The 17,789-nt window shown below is 42.2% G+C and overlaps 2 protein-coding genes across 5 annotated transcripts in view; one reads left to right on the top strand and one right to left on the bottom strand.

Annotated features, from left to right (window-relative positions):
- Positions 1–7,490: 7,490 nt before the first annotated feature.
- Positions 7,491–17,789, top strand: part of Psip1 (PC4 and SRSF1 interacting protein 1) — a 39,902-nt gene continuing 29,603 nt past the window's right edge. For all 4 annotated transcript variants that reach the window (XM_076564442.1, XM_076564443.1, XM_076564444.1 and 1 more), the window contains exons 1-3: positions 7,491–7,632; positions 7,994–8,207; positions 11,570–11,646. In XM_076564442.1, the coding sequence (XP_076420557.1) occupies positions 8,136–8,207; positions 11,570–11,646 (149 nt within the window). In that variant the 5' untranslated portion in view covers positions 7,491–7,632; positions 7,994–8,135. The remainder of the gene's footprint in view (positions 7,633–7,993; positions 8,208–11,569; positions 11,647–17,789) is intronic.
- Snapc3 (small nuclear RNA activating complex polypeptide 3) overlaps positions 15,859–17,789 on the bottom strand; it is a 66,008-nt gene continuing 64,077 nt past the window's right edge. Inside the window, exon 11 of the mRNA XM_006975989.4 lies at positions 15,859–17,622. The gene's annotated coding sequence lies outside the window, so the exon portion shown is untranslated. The remainder of the gene's footprint in view (positions 17,623–17,789) is intronic.

Genomic DNA, 17,789 nt, shown 5'->3' with positions numbered 1-17,789 from the left:
CTCTTCTGATCTCCATGAGCACCAAGCACACATGTAGTACACATACACACAGGCAAAACACTTAGACACATTAACAAATAAATAAGTAAATAAAACAAACAAACAATCCCACCCATCTGATTATAAATGGCCAAACACCCAAATTAGGTAAAGAGTATAGACTACCTAAATGGGCTCCATTTAACATTTCTATTTAAAATTTTTCTTTTTAAATTTTTTTATCTTTTGAAATTAATATAATTACCCTTTTTCTCACTTCAAACCCTCCCTTGCACCTCCATTTTCTTTCTTTTTGAAAAACCCATCTAATGGGGTTGGTGAGATGTCTCACTGGGTAAAAGCACTTGCCACCAAGCCTAATAACCAGAGACAACTGTTAGCATTCAGGCATTTACACAGGCCTGCCCTCGGGGACCTAGCAGGACATGTCAGCAGCAGCAGCCAAGATGTGACACTGCACGCTCCTTATTCGCATGTGCTGTATCCCCTTCTAAAGAGCAAGCCCTTCTCACCCCACTCTCTCTTCCTTCTGCTCTTACTTAGAGGCCATCTCTGCACCCTCCCCCACCACAAAAAAAAAAAAAAAAAAAAAAAACAACCTACATGAGCTCTGTTGCATGGTATGCCTTGGTGGTGCCCCTTGGCTGAAACCTGCCAATGATACCTTCTGCAGTTAAACTATTACTACAACCTCAACTGATCCCTGGGACTCACATGGTAGATGGAATTGTCCTTTAACCTCACATACATATTAATAAATAAGAATATAATAAAAAAATTATTGAGACAGCATCTCACTGTGTAGCTTTGGATGATCTCGAACTTACTGTATATTCAGTGTGGCAATGAACTTACAGAGATCCTCTGCAGTGGGGTGGTCCTTCTGTGTGCTGGGAGTATGTGTTGCTTTCATTGGTTAATAAAAAGCTGACAGGCCAGTAGCTGGGTGGGAAGTTAGGTGGGAAAGCCAAACTGAGGATGCTGGGAAGGAGAAGGGTGGAGTCAGGAGTCGCCAGCCAGATGCAAAGCAAGCAAGATGAGAATGCCATACTGAGAAAAGGCGCCAAGCCATGTGGCTAAACTAGATAAGAATTATGGGTTAATTTAAGTGTAAGAGTTAGTTAGTAATAAGCCTAAGCTACCAGCTGAGCTTTTATAAGTAATATTAAGCCTCTGAGTCAATAATTTGGGAAGTGGTTTCTGGGTATTTGGGAGTTGCTGGTGACAGAAACTTCCATTTACATAGTTCCACCCACCTCTGCTTCCCAGAGTGCTGGGAGTAAAGGTGTATGCCACCACTTCAGGCCAATTTAAAACAAAATAAAACAACCCCCCCCCCCCAAACAAATATTTACAAAGTATTTTAAAAAGCTACACAGCTGAAGTTGCATGTGGTGGTGTTCACCTATAATCCTGGATGTTGAGGCAAGAGGAGCAGCAGTTCAAGGTCAGCCTTGACTACATGAGACCTTGTCTCAAAAAAACAAGCAGAGAAGGTGGAAGGAAAAAGGGAAAGACAGGAATGTAAACAGAGGCAGAGTTTTCTTCCCACTATCTGTTTCCAAATACCCAGCGGATTACCACACAGAGGCTTATATTAACTATAAATGCTTGGCTGGTTGCTCAGGCTTATTGCTAACTAGCTCTTACATTTAAATTAACCCATTTCTATTAATCTGTGTATTGCCACATGGCCATGGCTTTACTGGTCCTCTGGCATCTTGCATCTTGGGCAGCTGGCTCATCAGAGTCCTCAGTTTGATTGTTCTGCCTAAACTTATCCTGCCTTGACATAGGCCAAACAGCTTTTTTTTTTTAACCAATGAGAGTAATACATATTCACAATGTACAAAAGGACCATCCCACAGCACAGGTGAGAAGAGAGAAAGGAAGGAAGGGAATCGGGAGGGAAGAAAAGGACAGGAAAAGAAAAAAAAATTATACTAATGTAAATTGAAAATGCATGGTTCTGTGTTCTCTCTCTCTCTCTCTCTCTCTCTCTCTCTCTCTCTCTCTCTCTCTCTCTGGTGCACATGCATGTGTGTGAGTGTGCATGTAGAGGCCATAGGTCAACCTTGGGTGTCAATCCTTAGGAACAATGCACTTTAAATTTTTTTTTTTTTTTGGTTTTTCAAGACAGGGTTTCTCTGTGTAGCTTTGCGCCTTTCCTGGAACTCATTTCGTAGCCCAGGCTGGCCTCGAACTCACAGAGATCTGCCTGCCTCTGCATCCCGGCTCACTTTTAAAAAATTTTATGTTTTGTTTTTTTGAGGCAGGGTTTCTCTATGTAGCCCTGGCTGTCCTAGAACTTACGCTGTAGACCAGGCTGGCCTCAAATTCAGAGATCTTCCTGCCTCTGTCTCCTGAGTGTTGGGATTAAAGGCATGCTGCACCACTGCCCAGCTATATGCACCTTATTTTTGAGACAGAATCTCTTGCTGGCCTTTTCTCTAAGTAGGCTAGGCTAGTCCCAGGGATCTTCTGCTACCTCCCAGCACTGGCAACACATCCATGTGCCTGCCATCCTTGCTGGCCTTTTCTCCCATGGGTTCTGAGAATTGAAATCATGTTCTCATTTGCACAGGAAGTATTTATTTACTGAGTTACTCCCTCCGCCCCAGCAGGGTAATTAATAAACACAGAAAATTTAAAAATCCATTTCAAGTACTCTGTATTTTCCAATCTGTACATGAACTCAATTTTCTAAAAGCTCTTAATTTTCATGTTATTCTAGGTTGATAAATCTTGAAAATAGATGTATTTAAGCCAAAATTTTCTGCTGATCACTGTGGAAAACATAATAACAAGTCAGCGATATTTACATTAAAAAAAAATGTGTGAGCAAAAATCCAAACCAGCTGGATGGTGGTGGTGCACACCTTTAATCCCAGCACTCAGGAGGCAGAGGTAGGCAGATCTCTGTGAATTTGAGGCCAGCCTGGTCTCAGGACAGTCAGGGCTACAGAGAAACCTCATCTAGAAAAAAACCCAACAAAACAAAAGCCAAACAATCAAAAAGCTTGTTTTAATTAATTTGGCCAATATGACTTGAGTTGCCTGTCTTTCTCCTTGCATGTTTGGGATTAGCAATAATAAAACAGATCAGTAATTACTATTAAGTGTGAGGTAGGTTAGCAAATCTGTATGAAAGGGAAGAATTGTGTGAAAGTATGAAGGAATATTTTTGTAATAAGCATCAAGTTTCATTCATTAAATATCTTTTAAAATTTAAATAAATATATTTTAAAATTTATTTTTAAAACAGTGTGTGTATGTACGTAGTATGTATGTATGCAGTGTGTATGTATGTAGTGTGTATGTATGTATGATGTATGTATGGGTCTGTGTTTGGGTATCTGCATCTGATTACAGGTCCTTGGGAGAGCAGCAAACATTTTTAACCACTGAGCCATCTCTCTTGTTAAATGATTTGTAGAGAAAAAACATTACTGCTTTTAAAGTCAATCTTAAAGTAGATGAAAAAAATCATAAAATAAATATGAATATCTTCATTTAGTTAGGGTTTTTATTAATAAACACAGAAAATTTAAAAATCCCAGCCCTGAAGATTGACCTCAGGGCTCCTGCCTGCTGGGTAAAGGCTAGCCTCCAACTTGTGATCCTTCAGCCCAGTGGTTCTCAACCTTCCCAATGCTGCAACCCTTTCATCCAGTTTTCATGTTGTGGTGACCCCAACCATAAAATTATTTTGTGGCTACATCATCACTGTGATTTTGCTTCTGTTATGAATCTTAATGTAAATTTCTGATATGTGATCCCTTCTGGACCCACAGGTTGAGAACCACTGCTCCAGCCTCAAGTTCCTGAGGAGCACATGCCACAGCCTCATGTGTTTCTGACCTGTTTTAGCCTAAAGATTTAGAGTTGTGTCAGGGCTTATCATCTGTCTATTCTTACTGTTCACTCAGTAACTCCATCTTGGAAAAAAAAAAGCGCTGAGTACCTGTAAAACACAGGCACTGATGAGGACAGTGTTTGTTCTAAGTAGTTTAAAGACTAGGAAGGTCATAAATAAGAAATTATGTCACTAGAAGATGATAGCTAGGTGTGATTTTTGGGTTGAATTATTTAGGCCCAGAAAGAGTTAACAGAAGAGCTGGTAGATGGGACCATCTGGGGAATGGGGTGGGGTCGGGGGGAGATTGTTAGGGAATTTGAAGCTGCAATAAGAGAACTGGCCTGCATCTACTTCCAGCATCTTTTTCTAATTACGGGCCATTCTCATTCTTCGGCACCCTCCAGCCTTCCTGGGCAACCTAGAGGGCTTGTAAAATCACAAAAGGGCGCAGAGCAGAGAACAGAAGGGCTGCAAGTTGGCCCCGACTCCTTCACTCCAAGCTGCTTAACTTCTGTAAGCCCGCTTTCTCGTCTGCAGAATGGGAAGAATGTATTTAGGTTTGCCTGCTCTCTGGCTAGCTGCTTACAGTTTTAGAAAGTGTATTCTTTCCCCCGTGGGGGAAGGAGCAAAGCTTTGCCAGTGGTTTTCACACACCCAGTCATTTCCATCCCCCACTCCTTTTCTGCCCTCCCACTCAGATTCAGAACTGTTGTTCCCAGGGATCGTGGCCCTTTGTTCTCCAGAGGTTGAAACCACCACCTGTTTTGCCTTGATTTGTTGTCTAAAAGGTATCGCCTGTTGTGTTTCAGGCTACCACTAGCTAAAACTGCCAAAATGTACAGTGAGTGTAAGTATCATATTGGTTCGGCCCTAATACATCAAGTGCATGTCCCTTCTCTTTATTTCCTGATTATCCCCACTCACAATAACCACCTCCTTGACTTGTTGTCACGGCCATTTAGCACTAACACAATATACATCTTCGTTAGCAATATAGATCTTCATCTGACATTCTCTCCTTCTCCGTGTGTGTCTCTCTCTTTCAGAAATGGCTGTGCCATAAATAAATAAATAAATAAATAAATAAATAAATAAATAAATAAATAAATAAATAAATAAATCTTAAGAAACGGCTGTGCCTACAGGTTGGCCTCTAATTTCTCATCCTCCAGCCTGAGTTTTACTGATGCGTGGATTATAGACTTGACCACTGTGGGGAACGTCCAGTGGATTGTGAATTTTCTCTACAACTGGAATATTTGTAAGGATCACCTAAGATGGGAAGAGGGACAGCAAGGTATGTCAGTAGGTAAGGACCCCATTGTCAAACCTGGTGACCTTAGTTTAATATTGGGACTCACATGGTGGAAGGAGAGAACCTGCTGGAACACGGTGTCCCCTGATCTCCATAGGCAGTGCCCCCACCACAGCTAAAAAAAAAAACAAACCAAAAAACAAAAACAAACAAACAAAAACAATAAAACAAAACAAAAACAAAACCTTCTCAGGATCTAGTTAAAATTCAGACCCGTGGATGGGGGAGGGCTGAGCTGCTAGCTAGTCCTCAGGTGAAGCCCATGCCTTGGGGCCTGAGCACAATTGCAGTTTCAAGGCCCTGTAGAATTGAGGACAATGGGTGGGGGGGTGGGGGATTCACAAAAAATGACAGCCGGGTGCTGCTTTGATATTTAGTACTCAGGATTAGACACTTTCCCTCTAGACATCTTTCTGTCCCTCTTCGGGGCCATGATTTACCACCCACACCTGACAGTTGCTTTGGTAATTGCTTAGTTTTGCATTTTCTTCCTCCCCCCCCCCTTTCCTTCTTAATCAACAGTCACATAAAAAAGGGTCTCTTTCTGCTCACATCTGCATTGAAACATCTATAATTCAGTTTTTTGTTGTTATTTTTGTTGAGACAGGGTTTCTCTGTGTAGCTCTGGCAGTCATGGATCTTGCTCTGTAGACCAGGCTGGCCTTGAACTCAGAGATCCACCTGCTTGCCTCCTGAGTGCTGGGATTAAAGGCGTGTGCCTCCAATGCCCAGCAATAAGCCAGTCTTAAAGAATCAGTTTTACCTCCTTCTTGCCATGCAACCTCGCCCCCTAAATACAAAATATCAAGTTCAGAATGAGAAGCTTGGAGACATGTCACCAGTAATTCCCTTTATTTCTTTTAGCTCCACATGGAACCCTCTGCACAATGCAGATCTACAGATGCTCCCTTGCAGCCCATTTAACATTGGGGTGTCTTATTTCCTTTGAAAGCATGGAATATTCCTCTAAAAAAATGAAATCCCTCAATTTTTGCTTATTCAAAGCTTTTCCTGACTTATTCTCAACTGTGAATCTTTTTTAAAAAGCAGTACTAGATAGATATCAATATTTAAATATTTTAATATTTTTAATGTTCTTAATATTTTTAGCCTGTTTTATATAGGAAATATCTTATCTTGTTCATGGCTGTATATTCAACACCAAACAGTGCTTTATTATAAGAGCATTTTGGGGAGATTCAATGAAGGATGAGAGAAAAGATTCATTTTTTTAAATACTTAAATGGATTCTAATTTACCATATATGTATTGGGAACCTGGGTGTTAATGGATAAGTAAAATCGGATGGTTGTGGTTCAGTAAAAATCATGACGTGTCAATCCATGTCAGAAGGCTGGGTATATTACAAAATATTAAAAATATGCATTGGCTAAAGAATCAAAATTAAGACCGCCTTTAGAAACCCTTTAAGAGTATTTTAAGAGACGAAATATGTAGGGGTTAGTAACACTTCTCTCGTGTACCACCTACTAGCTACCAGTCTTTTAAGGAAATAAAATTTTAAGTGCAGCTAAAATTTAGTTTGGGCCGAAATCCATATCCTAACAAGCTAACTAGGCTTTCGGTGTCATTGTTTTGTACCCTTCGCATTTTGCATCCACTGGGAGTGCATTTTTCTTAACGGTTCTCTGTGGTTGAAATGTCAAAGAAATGAAATAGGGCTTTCTCATGTTACATCCCCAGGAAAAGGAGACTGCAAAGCCCATTCTGCGATGTGTGCGAGGCCTACAAGGTGCACACCCTGCAACTGCTTCACGGTCCAATTTGATCTCTGGGTTTTTGCACAGCTCCTCTTTTTGGATGATGTAAACCGCGCAGGAGCATTACATATAGTACTCCCACCTTGGAGAAGGATGCGAGAACAAGCACCCTGGACTGCCAATTTCTCTTAAACCTGCAGCCGTGGGCTACAGGCCCGGATACCCGCCCCCAAACCGGGTCCACAACAATCGTTTCCTCCCTCCCCGCCTTTTACATACAGTACACATACAAATACACACACGCAGAGCAGCCAGCAGGGGCGGGCCGGGCGCGACCACCGTGCCTGCTGCGGGGGGAGGAGGCGGGCAGCTCGGGCGCGGGCGTCGCCCCGAGGCCCTCCCCTTCACGCGGGTCCCGCCGCACCTGCTTTCCATTCCCTGGAGGAAGGGACACCTGTGGGGCCCGCGGGTCTCCAAGAGCTCAGCTTGCGGGCCACGGGCCTCTCCGGTCGGCGCGCCACCCCCACCTGGGCGAGCAGTTGGTACGGCCCAGCGCTAGCGGGCGCCGAGCGGGAGCCGCGCGGGAGCGGCGCAGCGGCGGCGGCGGCAGTGGCGGTGGCGGTTGCAGCTCGGAGCCGTTGAGACGCCTCTGCGGCAGCTGGTGGCGCAGGTGGCCGGCGTGGACGTGGGCAGAGGCGGCCAGCGCGCCCCGCAGCCCCAGCGTCGCCGCCCGGCAGGTGAGGGCCGCCCCGCCCCCGCTCGGCGCGGGTGGGAAGCGGGCGGCCGCGCTCGCTGCCTCCCTCCTCCTCTCCCGCCGCGCCCCTCCCTCGTGGGCTGCGGCCCGTGGGAAAAGCCCTGGGAGCGGTAGGGGTGGGAGGCCGGCCGGAGGGAGGGCGGCCGGGCGGGCAGCATCCCTGCCTCAGGTGGCGGCCGCCGCCGCCGCAGGCCCCGGCGCTGCGCGGGGCCGAGGCCGCGCTCCGAGGAGGCGCGCAGGCGGCTCCCCCTCCCCCTCCGCGGCCTCCCCTCCCCCCTGCCCTCCTCCCCGCGGCCCCTCCCCGGGGTTTGCGCTTTAACCGCCCTCCCTGCTGTCCCTCGCAGGCGCGTCGGGACACCCCGAGGCATCCTCCCCCGCCCGCGGGCCCGCCAGGCGCAGCTCGTGTCCGCGCTCGCATCTCCCGATCGCGGCTGCGCTGCTCCCCCTTCTGGTCTTGGGACTCCCGGCGGCGTCGCCCCTCCAAACATGACTCGCGATTTCAAACCTGGAGACCTCATCTTCGCCAAGATGAAAGGTTATCCTCATTGGCCAGCTCGAGTAAGTGATTTGTAGCCCCGGTGTAGCGGTGCGGCGGCAGCCTTTCCAGAGGCCTGCTGCCTGCCTGCCTTCCCATCGTTTCTTCTCCGGTTCCTTTCTGTCCGTCCTCTCCCTCGCTTCCCGTTACCGTTACTTGGAACCCTTCATTTTAGTTTTCTTTTTTTTTTTTTCCCCCCAGTACTCCTCCGTGCAATTGTAAAATTCTAGGTTTTCCTTCACACCCGCGGCTTCCCTCCGGCTTGCTTTTGAGTCTCTGACAGGTGTTCTTCCCAGGAAATGTTTCGAGATGACATTCAGTTCATGTTCCATTGTAGATGAAATAATCAAGTATGGTTTTTATGTTTAAAAATGAGTGAAACCTTGAAATTTCCTTAAATTTTGGAATTTTGAATAAAATACAGGTCGTCAACGAAATAGGCAGTTTACAAACCCTTGCATGTCAGATGTGATTAAACTAGATTTGTACATATTTAATACAAGATTTACAGTTGGTGATGCACTTGGATCTTTTTATTCACATTCCTTGCCTTATGACCTTGAAGAAGTTGTTTTACGTTTTTTTTGTTCTCCATAGGCAAAAGGGGGGGGGGGCGTGTTAGACCATACCCTGGGTTAACTGTAACCGGAGAAGTCTTAAGGACTCAAGATGTGACATGAAACACCCAAGCTCCATTTTCAGGAGGAAAAAAAAAAAGTTGGTTTTTTTTTTTGTTAGTTTATAATGGTGCCTAGGATCAGAACATTGATGGATAGTACTTAAAGAATTTTGACTAGATAATTCAAAATCATTTAAAAAAATAAATTGTGGTGTTCTGAAATTGTAATTTTTTTATACAATTTATTTGTTTTTATTTCATTGTTTTGTTTTTCGAAACAGTTTCTCTATGTAGCCCTGGCTGTCCTGGAGACCAGGCTGGCTTGGAACAGAGATCTACCTGCCTCTACCTCCCAAGTGCTGGGACTAAAGCTGTGCACAACCACTGCCTGATTCATTTATTTTTTTTTTCCTATACATAACTAATCTTTGAAAGGGTTTTCTTAAAAATGATAAATCCCATAGTTTTAATCCTGTCCGCAGGGAGGCTGGGGAAATCCCTTTGTTAGACAGAGTCATTACCCAGAGTACTGCTGCCCTCTTCCCCAGCTGCCCCCGTCCATAGATACACCTTTTTGGTAGAGCCTCACTGGGACAATTCTCAGTCATATACTTTGTCTGTATTTGGTGTTCTCATTTGTTTCCTACAGGAAACCCTCTTAACTATTGCTTTGTGCATGCTTTGACTTTTACATGTATTGCAGACATCTTTAGACCTAAAGTTGAATTTCTTTCTCCTCCTATATGGTTCTCTTAGTTCTGTAACCATGTACTTCTAAAACATTGTATTTCAACTTTAACTAAGGCTTGCTGGACTTGGGAAGGTTTAAGGTCCGTTCCCCCCCTCCCCCCACCACACTTTATGGATGTTAAGACATCCATGCTTATTTTGAGGTGTCATAAAGTCCAGGGTTATCCGATACCCATATTCAGAGTTCCATGCAGTTAGAAGCCAGGTATAAATGCTTTACAATTTTCTACTTTTGAGGCTGGAGAAGGGGCTCAGGGGGTAAGAGCACTGGCTGCTCTTCCAGTGAGTCTTAAGTTCGGTTCCCAGCACTCACATCAGGCTGCTTCAAACCACAATGTTCGGGAGATGGCTCCAGCTCAGCATTGGCATATTTGCACACATGTGCACATATTCATCAAACATGCGCATACTCATACGCAGACACATACACCTGTATTTAGTTAAAAATAGTTTAAAAAATAAAAATTTTTTTCAACTGCTGCTTGTGGTGGTGGTGGTGGTGGTGGTGGTGGTGTTGCAGTTGCACACCTTTAATCCTAGCACTCCAGAGGCAGGTGGGTCTTTGTAAGTTCAAGGTCAGTTTGGCCTACAGAGTGAGTTCCAGGACAACCAGAGCTGTTATACAGAGAAACCCTGTCTTGAAAAACAAAAAACAATTTTTTATTTTTCTATACCATCCTCCCTATATCTTGGGTGATTAAAGAGTTAGTGCTACTAAAGGTAAAAATAGCCTTTGAAGGATCAGAATATTTTCCTATTGATTTAAATGGGTCTCTTCTTTAAAATTTATTTTTCCTCCATGTAGCTCTGGCTGTCCTGGAAGTTCCTCTTTAGACCAGGCTCTGCCTCCCAAGTGCAAGGATTAAAGGCATGTGCCACCACCGCCACTTAAAAAATTAGTAATTTAAAAAACCTTTATGCTTATGGATGTTTGGCCTGCATGTGTGTCCGTACACTACTTCTGTGATTTGTACTGTACAAAAGATTTTAGATCCCTGAAACTCAAGTTAGACAGTTTGGAGCTGCTATGTGGGTGCTAGGGATTGAACCTGGATCCTCTGGAAAAGATTAGCAAGCATTCTTAACCACTGAGCCATCTCGCCAGTTACAAGTTCTGCTTTTAATGAGTTCATTTGGATTGGAATAGAATGTTTTTAATCTCTTCCCTCTCATTTTCTTTTTCTTAGAAGCCCCTGAATGTGTTTTTTGTGGGTTTTTTGTTTTGTTTTGTTTTTTTGAGACAGGGTTTCTCTGTTTAACAGCCCTGGCTGTCCTGGATTAAAGGCATGCTCTACCACAGCCCAGCATTTTTCTGACCTTATTGTTACTCAAATATTGGGAAGTAATGCCTTCCTGTGTTTTACGTTTTTTTAAAAAATTTATTTCTGTGTGTATGTTTGTATGCCATATGTATATGAGTACCTGAGGAGGCCAGAAGAGGGTGACAGACCCCCTAGAAGAAGTGATTGAAAGGGGCTTGTGAGGGTGTGAACCCAGATCCTTTGGAAGAGTTGCACGTGCTCTTAACCACTGAGTCACTTCTCTAGCTCCCATTACTCAGATTTGTAGAGCCCTCCTGCAGGATTGAGATGCCCTATAGGAAATGCTTGGTGTCAAATGTGGTTAAAGATTAAGTAACTGGGATTTTAGGAAAGCTAATTGTGGTACACTGCCTTAAGATTTGCTATTGGGTTGGACAGTTGTGCCATAGCCTTTAACTCCAGCACTTGGGAGGCAGAGGCAGGTGGATCTCTGAGTTCAAGGACAGCCTGAGCTACACATAGAAACCCTGTCTCTGAAAAACCAAAAAAGGGGGGTGGGGCGTGGTATAGGTTTTGCTACCAAATGAGTTCTGGGGAAAGTAAAATCTTGCCTTTTAGAACTTATTTGAATGGATTTGTAAAATGACTTGATTTTGTATCAGATCCATTTGGGGTATTTTATTCTGAGTTCACTCATGTGTGTTGAGATGCGTAACATTTAAAAAACTTTTAACTTTTTTGATCTTTCTTTTAGGTAGATGAAGTTCCTGATGGAGCCGTGAAACCACCCACAAACAAACTACCCATTTTCTTTTTTGGAACTCATGAGACGTAAGTCCTGTTAGCATTTTCAGCTCAAATGACAGTTCATTTTGCAGAGGTTAGGCGTAGAACAAAAAGCAAGTGGAGATTTCAAATTTCAAGGGGAAGTGACGATGAAGTAGAAAACTTGACTATATTTTTAAAGACAGGGTCTCATTATGTAGCCCTGGCTGGCCTCTTTTGTTCCATGTAGACCAGGCAAGCCTGAACTCACAGAGATCAGCAGGTGTTTGCCTCCCATGTTTGAGGATAAAATGCCACCGTATCTGGACTGAGATAGTAAACTTAAAAGTGATCTTGAAATTTTATAATAAGCCTTTAAGTCCCCTTTAAAATTTTTTAAATTTATTTTTCAATTCAATGCTGGGGACATTTGTTGTTTGTTTTTGAGACAGGATATCACTGTGTATCCCTGGCTTAGAACTCACTGTGTAGACTTGGTTGGTATTGAGATTCATCTGCCTCTGGCTCTGAAGTGCTGGGATATAAATGTGCCCTCATGCCTGACTGGGCACTCTTGTTTTAAGCTAGAGATTTAAGACACTACATTAAAGACATTAAGGGAGAAATTAAAGGGAAAGTTGGACACAGGGAATGAGGGGTGGAAGTGATCAGAATGTGCATGCTATGTACATGTATGAAGTTTTCAGAGTTAAAAAAAGTGAAAAAAATAATAGATGCTATGTGATCAAAAAGTTATCCTCTTAGTAATATCCACTTTTTCAAGAGTGATGGCTGGCTACAAGTAGCAAGGCTTTGAGAATTATTTGTTAGTAAAATAAGGACTACCTGGCACTGTGTTAGGTTTTACTAGCCCCACGAATGGTGTGAAGAAGAGAAGCAGGACGCCCTGTGTGTTTCTGTGATCACCAGAGGCAGTCTGTCTGACCTGCCCCAGGTGGGTGTATGGCTAGAGAACTGATTGGGTAAAGGAAGTTAGTATTCTGTACAGCGGAATGTTGAACTGTTTTCTTTCTTGTAACCACATGTGACTGATTGAAGGGTATTGTAGACCAGGCTGGCCTCAAACTCACAGAGATCTGCCTGCCTCTGCTCCTGAGTGCTGGGATTAAAGGTGTGCACCACCTTCACCTGGGAAGTTAATAATACTTTAATTTCAAAATAGGTTTAAAATATTTTAATCTACAGTGGATATACATACCATTTACCTTTGGAAAGACAGTGCTGCTGTATCCATATTGTTGTGGTTATTAACTTTTAAAACAATTCTTTAAAATAAATTAATGATGAACTAGGTGTATGATGGTCTTTTGTGTTCCCAAAATTTGGGAGGGTAATTATTTATTTGAATTTTTAAATTTGGATTTTTTCTAAGATGGAAGTCTATTATAATCAGGAGTTTAGAGAGATGGGGAAGGAAGACTATAGATAAAGAAGTAGTAATTCAGGAGAAGTGTACTAACTCATAATTGATTAATTTTGAAATTTATTTATAGCTCTGATTGGCCTGGAACTTGCTGTGTAAACCAGGCAGGCCTTGAATTCACGGACTGACCTACCTCTGTCTTTGGATTGCTAGAATTAAAATTGTGCACCACCATTCCTGGCCTTAAAGATTTGCTTGTGTGCATTTAGAGTAGAATTCAGTGGTTACTGTATCATTTTCCCAGTGTACAAAAATCTGATTCTCCTTAAGCCTTTTGTCATTTATATATTTGTGGAAGTCAAGTTTTGAATACTAGACCCTGACCTCTTAGGTATACTGACCATGCATGGTATCTTAGACCTAGCTTAGTCAAAACTGATTTTTAGTAACTGGTTCTGATACGGACCCAGTTAAAAACTTTTGCATTACTAGACTCAAAAGTCTGGGTCAGTGCTTCTCAACTTTCGTAAAGTGACTCTTTAATACAGTTCCTTATGTTGTGGTGACCCTGGCCATAAAATCATTTTGTTGCTACTGTAATTATAAAATGGTTGCTACTGTAAAATTATAACTGTAGTTTTGCTACTTTTGTGAATCGTAATGTAAATATCTGATATGCAGGATATCTGATGCAACCCACAGTTTGAGAAACATTAGTCTATATGTTAACCTTGATTTCATAGCAGATAATCTCTCCCATTTCCCACAAACTCCTGATTGGCCTCAAATTCAAGTTCAAGTTCATGCTGTAATCCTTCCTATAAGTGTTTTTACGTTGGTGTACTCCAGATATATAATCAAAGTTATCTTTGTATTTCATTCAGATCATGCCATTTCCTGGTCCAAAACTCTTCACTGACTCCCTATTATTACCAATAACTTAATGATGAGCTAGCACTGAATGCTAGTTATGAGGCCCTGTATGAACTAACCTGTGTTTACCCACTCAACTTTATGTTTTCTCTCTCACAGCTAAAACAAAACAAAAAGCAAACAGACAATAATGAAACAAAAGGGCCATTAAAAAAAAAGAAACCATGGGAGTCCGTGTTTCTCTTTTTAATATTCACTTATTTATTATGTATACAAGTGTTGTGCCAGAAGAGGGCACCAGATCTCATTATAGATGGCTTATGGGCCACCATGTGGTTGCTGGATATTGAATTCAGGACCTCAGGAAGAGCAGCCAGTGTTTTTAACCTCTGAGCCATCTCTCCAGCCTGAGGGAGTCGGTGTTTCTAACCACAAGTTTTGATTGTATGTTAGTGCATGGTTTATGTCGGGGGAGGGGGGGCACAAAGAGGGTAACTTTGTGGGTTCGGTTTTTCTGTTTCTACCTTTATGTGGGATGGGATCTGGGACCTAAATTCATGTTCTCAGGATTATGTAGCAAGACTTCAATCACTGAGCCAACTCCCCATCCAGCCCACAGTGGTTTTTTTTTTTTTTTTTTTTCACTACCTTGTTTCACCTTGCCTGAGAGTTTTCTGCTTTTTTTCTGGAAAGGTTATGTTATCAGATATTGAAGTCAGATCTTAGCTCAGTTCATCCTGTTTATATTTATATTCTCTATTGAAATGATGCGTGAATTTTGTTTCCCTTCTTTTGACTACAATTAGAGAGCCCAAACAGCCCTATCTTGTCATCACTTAAGGGGCTGACATGTCCTAGCTTTTAAATATTTGATAATGGAAAGCTCTTGTGCTAAAGTCCTCTGTTTATGAATTTTCTGCTAACATACTGGACAATACTAAATACAGCTAGATTAGAAATCAGTCATTTACTTGTTACATGACCTTGGGCAGGCCTTTTCCTAATTTGCAGAGTAAGAATGATAATAGAATCTACCTTGGAAGTTTGGGGTGCATTCAGGGTGTTACATAAAAGGCTTGGACATGTAATATGTTTGGCATGTGCTAACCATTAAGTATTTAAAAATGTATCGCTTTGGGCTGGGGAGATGGCTCTGTCAGTCAAGTGTGGACTAAGCGTGAGGACCTGAGCTCAGTTCCCAATATCCATGTGAAAATCCGAGGGCAGTGGTGTGCTTCTGTAACTAACACTGGTACAGAGACAGTTGGTCAGCTCTAGCCCAATCTGTGAGCACATTACAAGGTAGAGGACAACTGAGAAGACAGCCTGGCATCCTCATTGCCACCTGCACACACACCTGAACAGAGGCGTGCTCAGACACACACATATAACATATTGTAAAGCTTTGACAGGTTCTTGATAATAATCTTTTCTTGGATTTATTTAAATTAATAGTAACTCATGTTTTGTATTTTATATATATAAGTTATATATTTATAATATGTGCATATATAATTATGTATATTAGATGTGTAAGTATATAACAAATGTATATTTATATAAATTTAAAATTAATAGTAACACATTGTTTCCTTTTTTCCTTTGGTTTTTTTGAGACAAAAAGTTTCTCTTTGTAACAGCCCAGATTGGCCTCGCATTCACAGAGATCTGCCTGCCTCTGCCTCCTGAGTACTGGATTAAAGGTGTGTGCCATCACCACTTGGCACTACATATTTTTTTGAAGCTGCTACCTACAGTGTTTCTCTGAGGTTTTTTTTTTCTTTTTTCTTTTTTAACTATTCTGGCTACCTGAAGCAGTACTCTTAGTTGAATTTCTCTGAAATTATAATAGTTATTTTGCTGCTCTTAGTGCTTTTAATATAAAAGTTGAATGTTAGCTGTAGGAATCTTAAAAATATATGTTGTATAAATTGTTTTAAAACCTGCCTAATTCAGTTTCAAGGTTGAAGGTACATGGGGAGTTAATGGTGGTCACACAGAAGAAATGAAGGAAGGAGTCATAGAATTGAGTTTTTTATTTCCTTCTACAATAGTAATTCCATCCAGCTTCTTTCTTAACTCCTACCACCAGAGCTACATGTGGCAATGTTAGGTGTGTCTTAAGACTCCCACACCATAGGTTGGACTGTGATTAATGTGAACAGAGCAGCAGGTCCATGGCACTTAGTGCCGCTCTGCTTGTGCATTTGATTGTCTAATGAGTCATTTCTCTATAAAATTAAATGCTGTTATATAGTATAAAGTATTGAAAGTTTTTAAAAAGTTGCTATTGTGGGTTACGGATGTTTTGTCTGCGGGCCTGTCTCTGCACCACATGTGTGCATGGTGCCTGCAGCAGCCAGAAAGGGCATTGGATCTCTTGGGACTGGAGTTGTGAGCCACTGTGTGGGTGCTGAGAACCAAAACCTGTTGGAGCCAGTCCTCTGAACTGCTGAGCCATCTCCCTAACCTCTTCTATGGACTTTCTGAAACAGTCTCTTGTATTCCAGGCTGACCTTGAACTTGCTGTGTAGACAAGTAGGACTGAACTTCTGTTCTTCTGTCTGGTCCTTCTGTCTCTTCTTCACTTATGCTGGCATAACAAATTTCAGTTGATGTGGCGCTGGAGATTGAACTCCTCCAGGCTTTCTGTAGTGGAGGCAAACATTGAGCCCGCTGTCCTACATCTGCAGCCTTTGATGGCATACTACAGTTGAATTTTTAGTATTTAGTTTTTGAGACAGGGTCTGTCTTCAGTGCCCCAACTGTCCAGGACCAGGACAGACCTGGATGGCCTTAAATTCACAGAGATCCTCCTGCTTCTGCCTCCAGTGTGCTGGGACTTAGGGTCACCACATAAAGTGTCTCTTGGGAATTGGTAGTAATACATACAAACTAATCTGGACCTCATTTTACTGATTCTGTGAGGTTCTGTCCTCAGGGAGGGATTCTTTTTTCTTTTCCTGCATTAATGTTTTCAGAATAATCCTTTGACTCAACTCATTTTAGAATTGGCTAGGTACAAAGATTGTGCACCAACAGGCTTGATTATAGAGCATTTTTTTAAATAATAAAAGTGATATAAATAAACTAATTTTGGTATAACCATTCAGGGAAAAAAAAGTCTTTGTCAACAAATTTTTTATTGTAATTATTAAATATGATGTTTTGGAATGAATTTTTTAAAGATTTATTTATTTTATGTATATTTGTCTGCATGTACATGCACATCAGATCCCATAGACAGTTGTAAGCCGCCATGTGGTTGCTGGGAATTGAACTCAGGACCTCTTTAAGAGCAGCCAGTGCTCTTAACTACTTGAGCCATCTCTCCAGCCCTTGGAGTGAATTTTTAAAAATATTGAAAGCTGAAGCCAGTGCCGTAGTGGCGCATGCCTTTAATCCCAGTACCCGGGAGGCAGAGCCAGGTAGATCTCTGTGAGTTCAAGGCCAGCCTGGTCTACAGAGCGAGTTCCAGAACAGGCTCCCAAACAACACAGAGAAACCCTGTCTTAGAAAAACCAATACACACACACACACACACACACACACACACACACACACGTATGTTGAAAGAATAGTATAATTGGTAAAATTATGGATCATTTTTTGGTAGGATATGGTGTTCTCTCAGAACAATAAAAAACTGAGACAGTTGTCATGTTAGCCCAGCCTGGCTTTGATCTTGACATACAGGTAATGATGACCTTGAATTTCTGATCCTCTTGTCTGCCAACTCCTGAGTGCAGCATTACAAGTGTGTGCCACTATGCCTGGTTTGTGTTCTGGGAAAAAAAAATTACAGCAGCTTTAGTGAGAGAATTCGTTTCTTTCAGTTCACCCACTTAAAACTATAAATTCAGTAGTTTCTGCATTTCCAGAAAGTACTAGAGACATCACATTAGATTTTAGATTATTTATCATTTCAAAAGAAACTGCTACCTAATGATAG

Source organism: Peromyscus maniculatus, chromosome 2, assembly GCF_049852395.1.
Source record: "Peromyscus maniculatus bairdii isolate BWxNUB_F1_BW_parent chromosome 2, HU_Pman_BW_mat_3.1, whole genome shotgun sequence".
In the NCBI taxonomy this organism is placed as follows: Eukaryota; Metazoa; Chordata; class Mammalia; order Rodentia; family Cricetidae; genus Peromyscus; species Peromyscus maniculatus.
The sequence above is the reverse complement of the archived record's forward strand: the minus strand, read 5'-3'. Positions and strand labels throughout refer to the sequence as shown.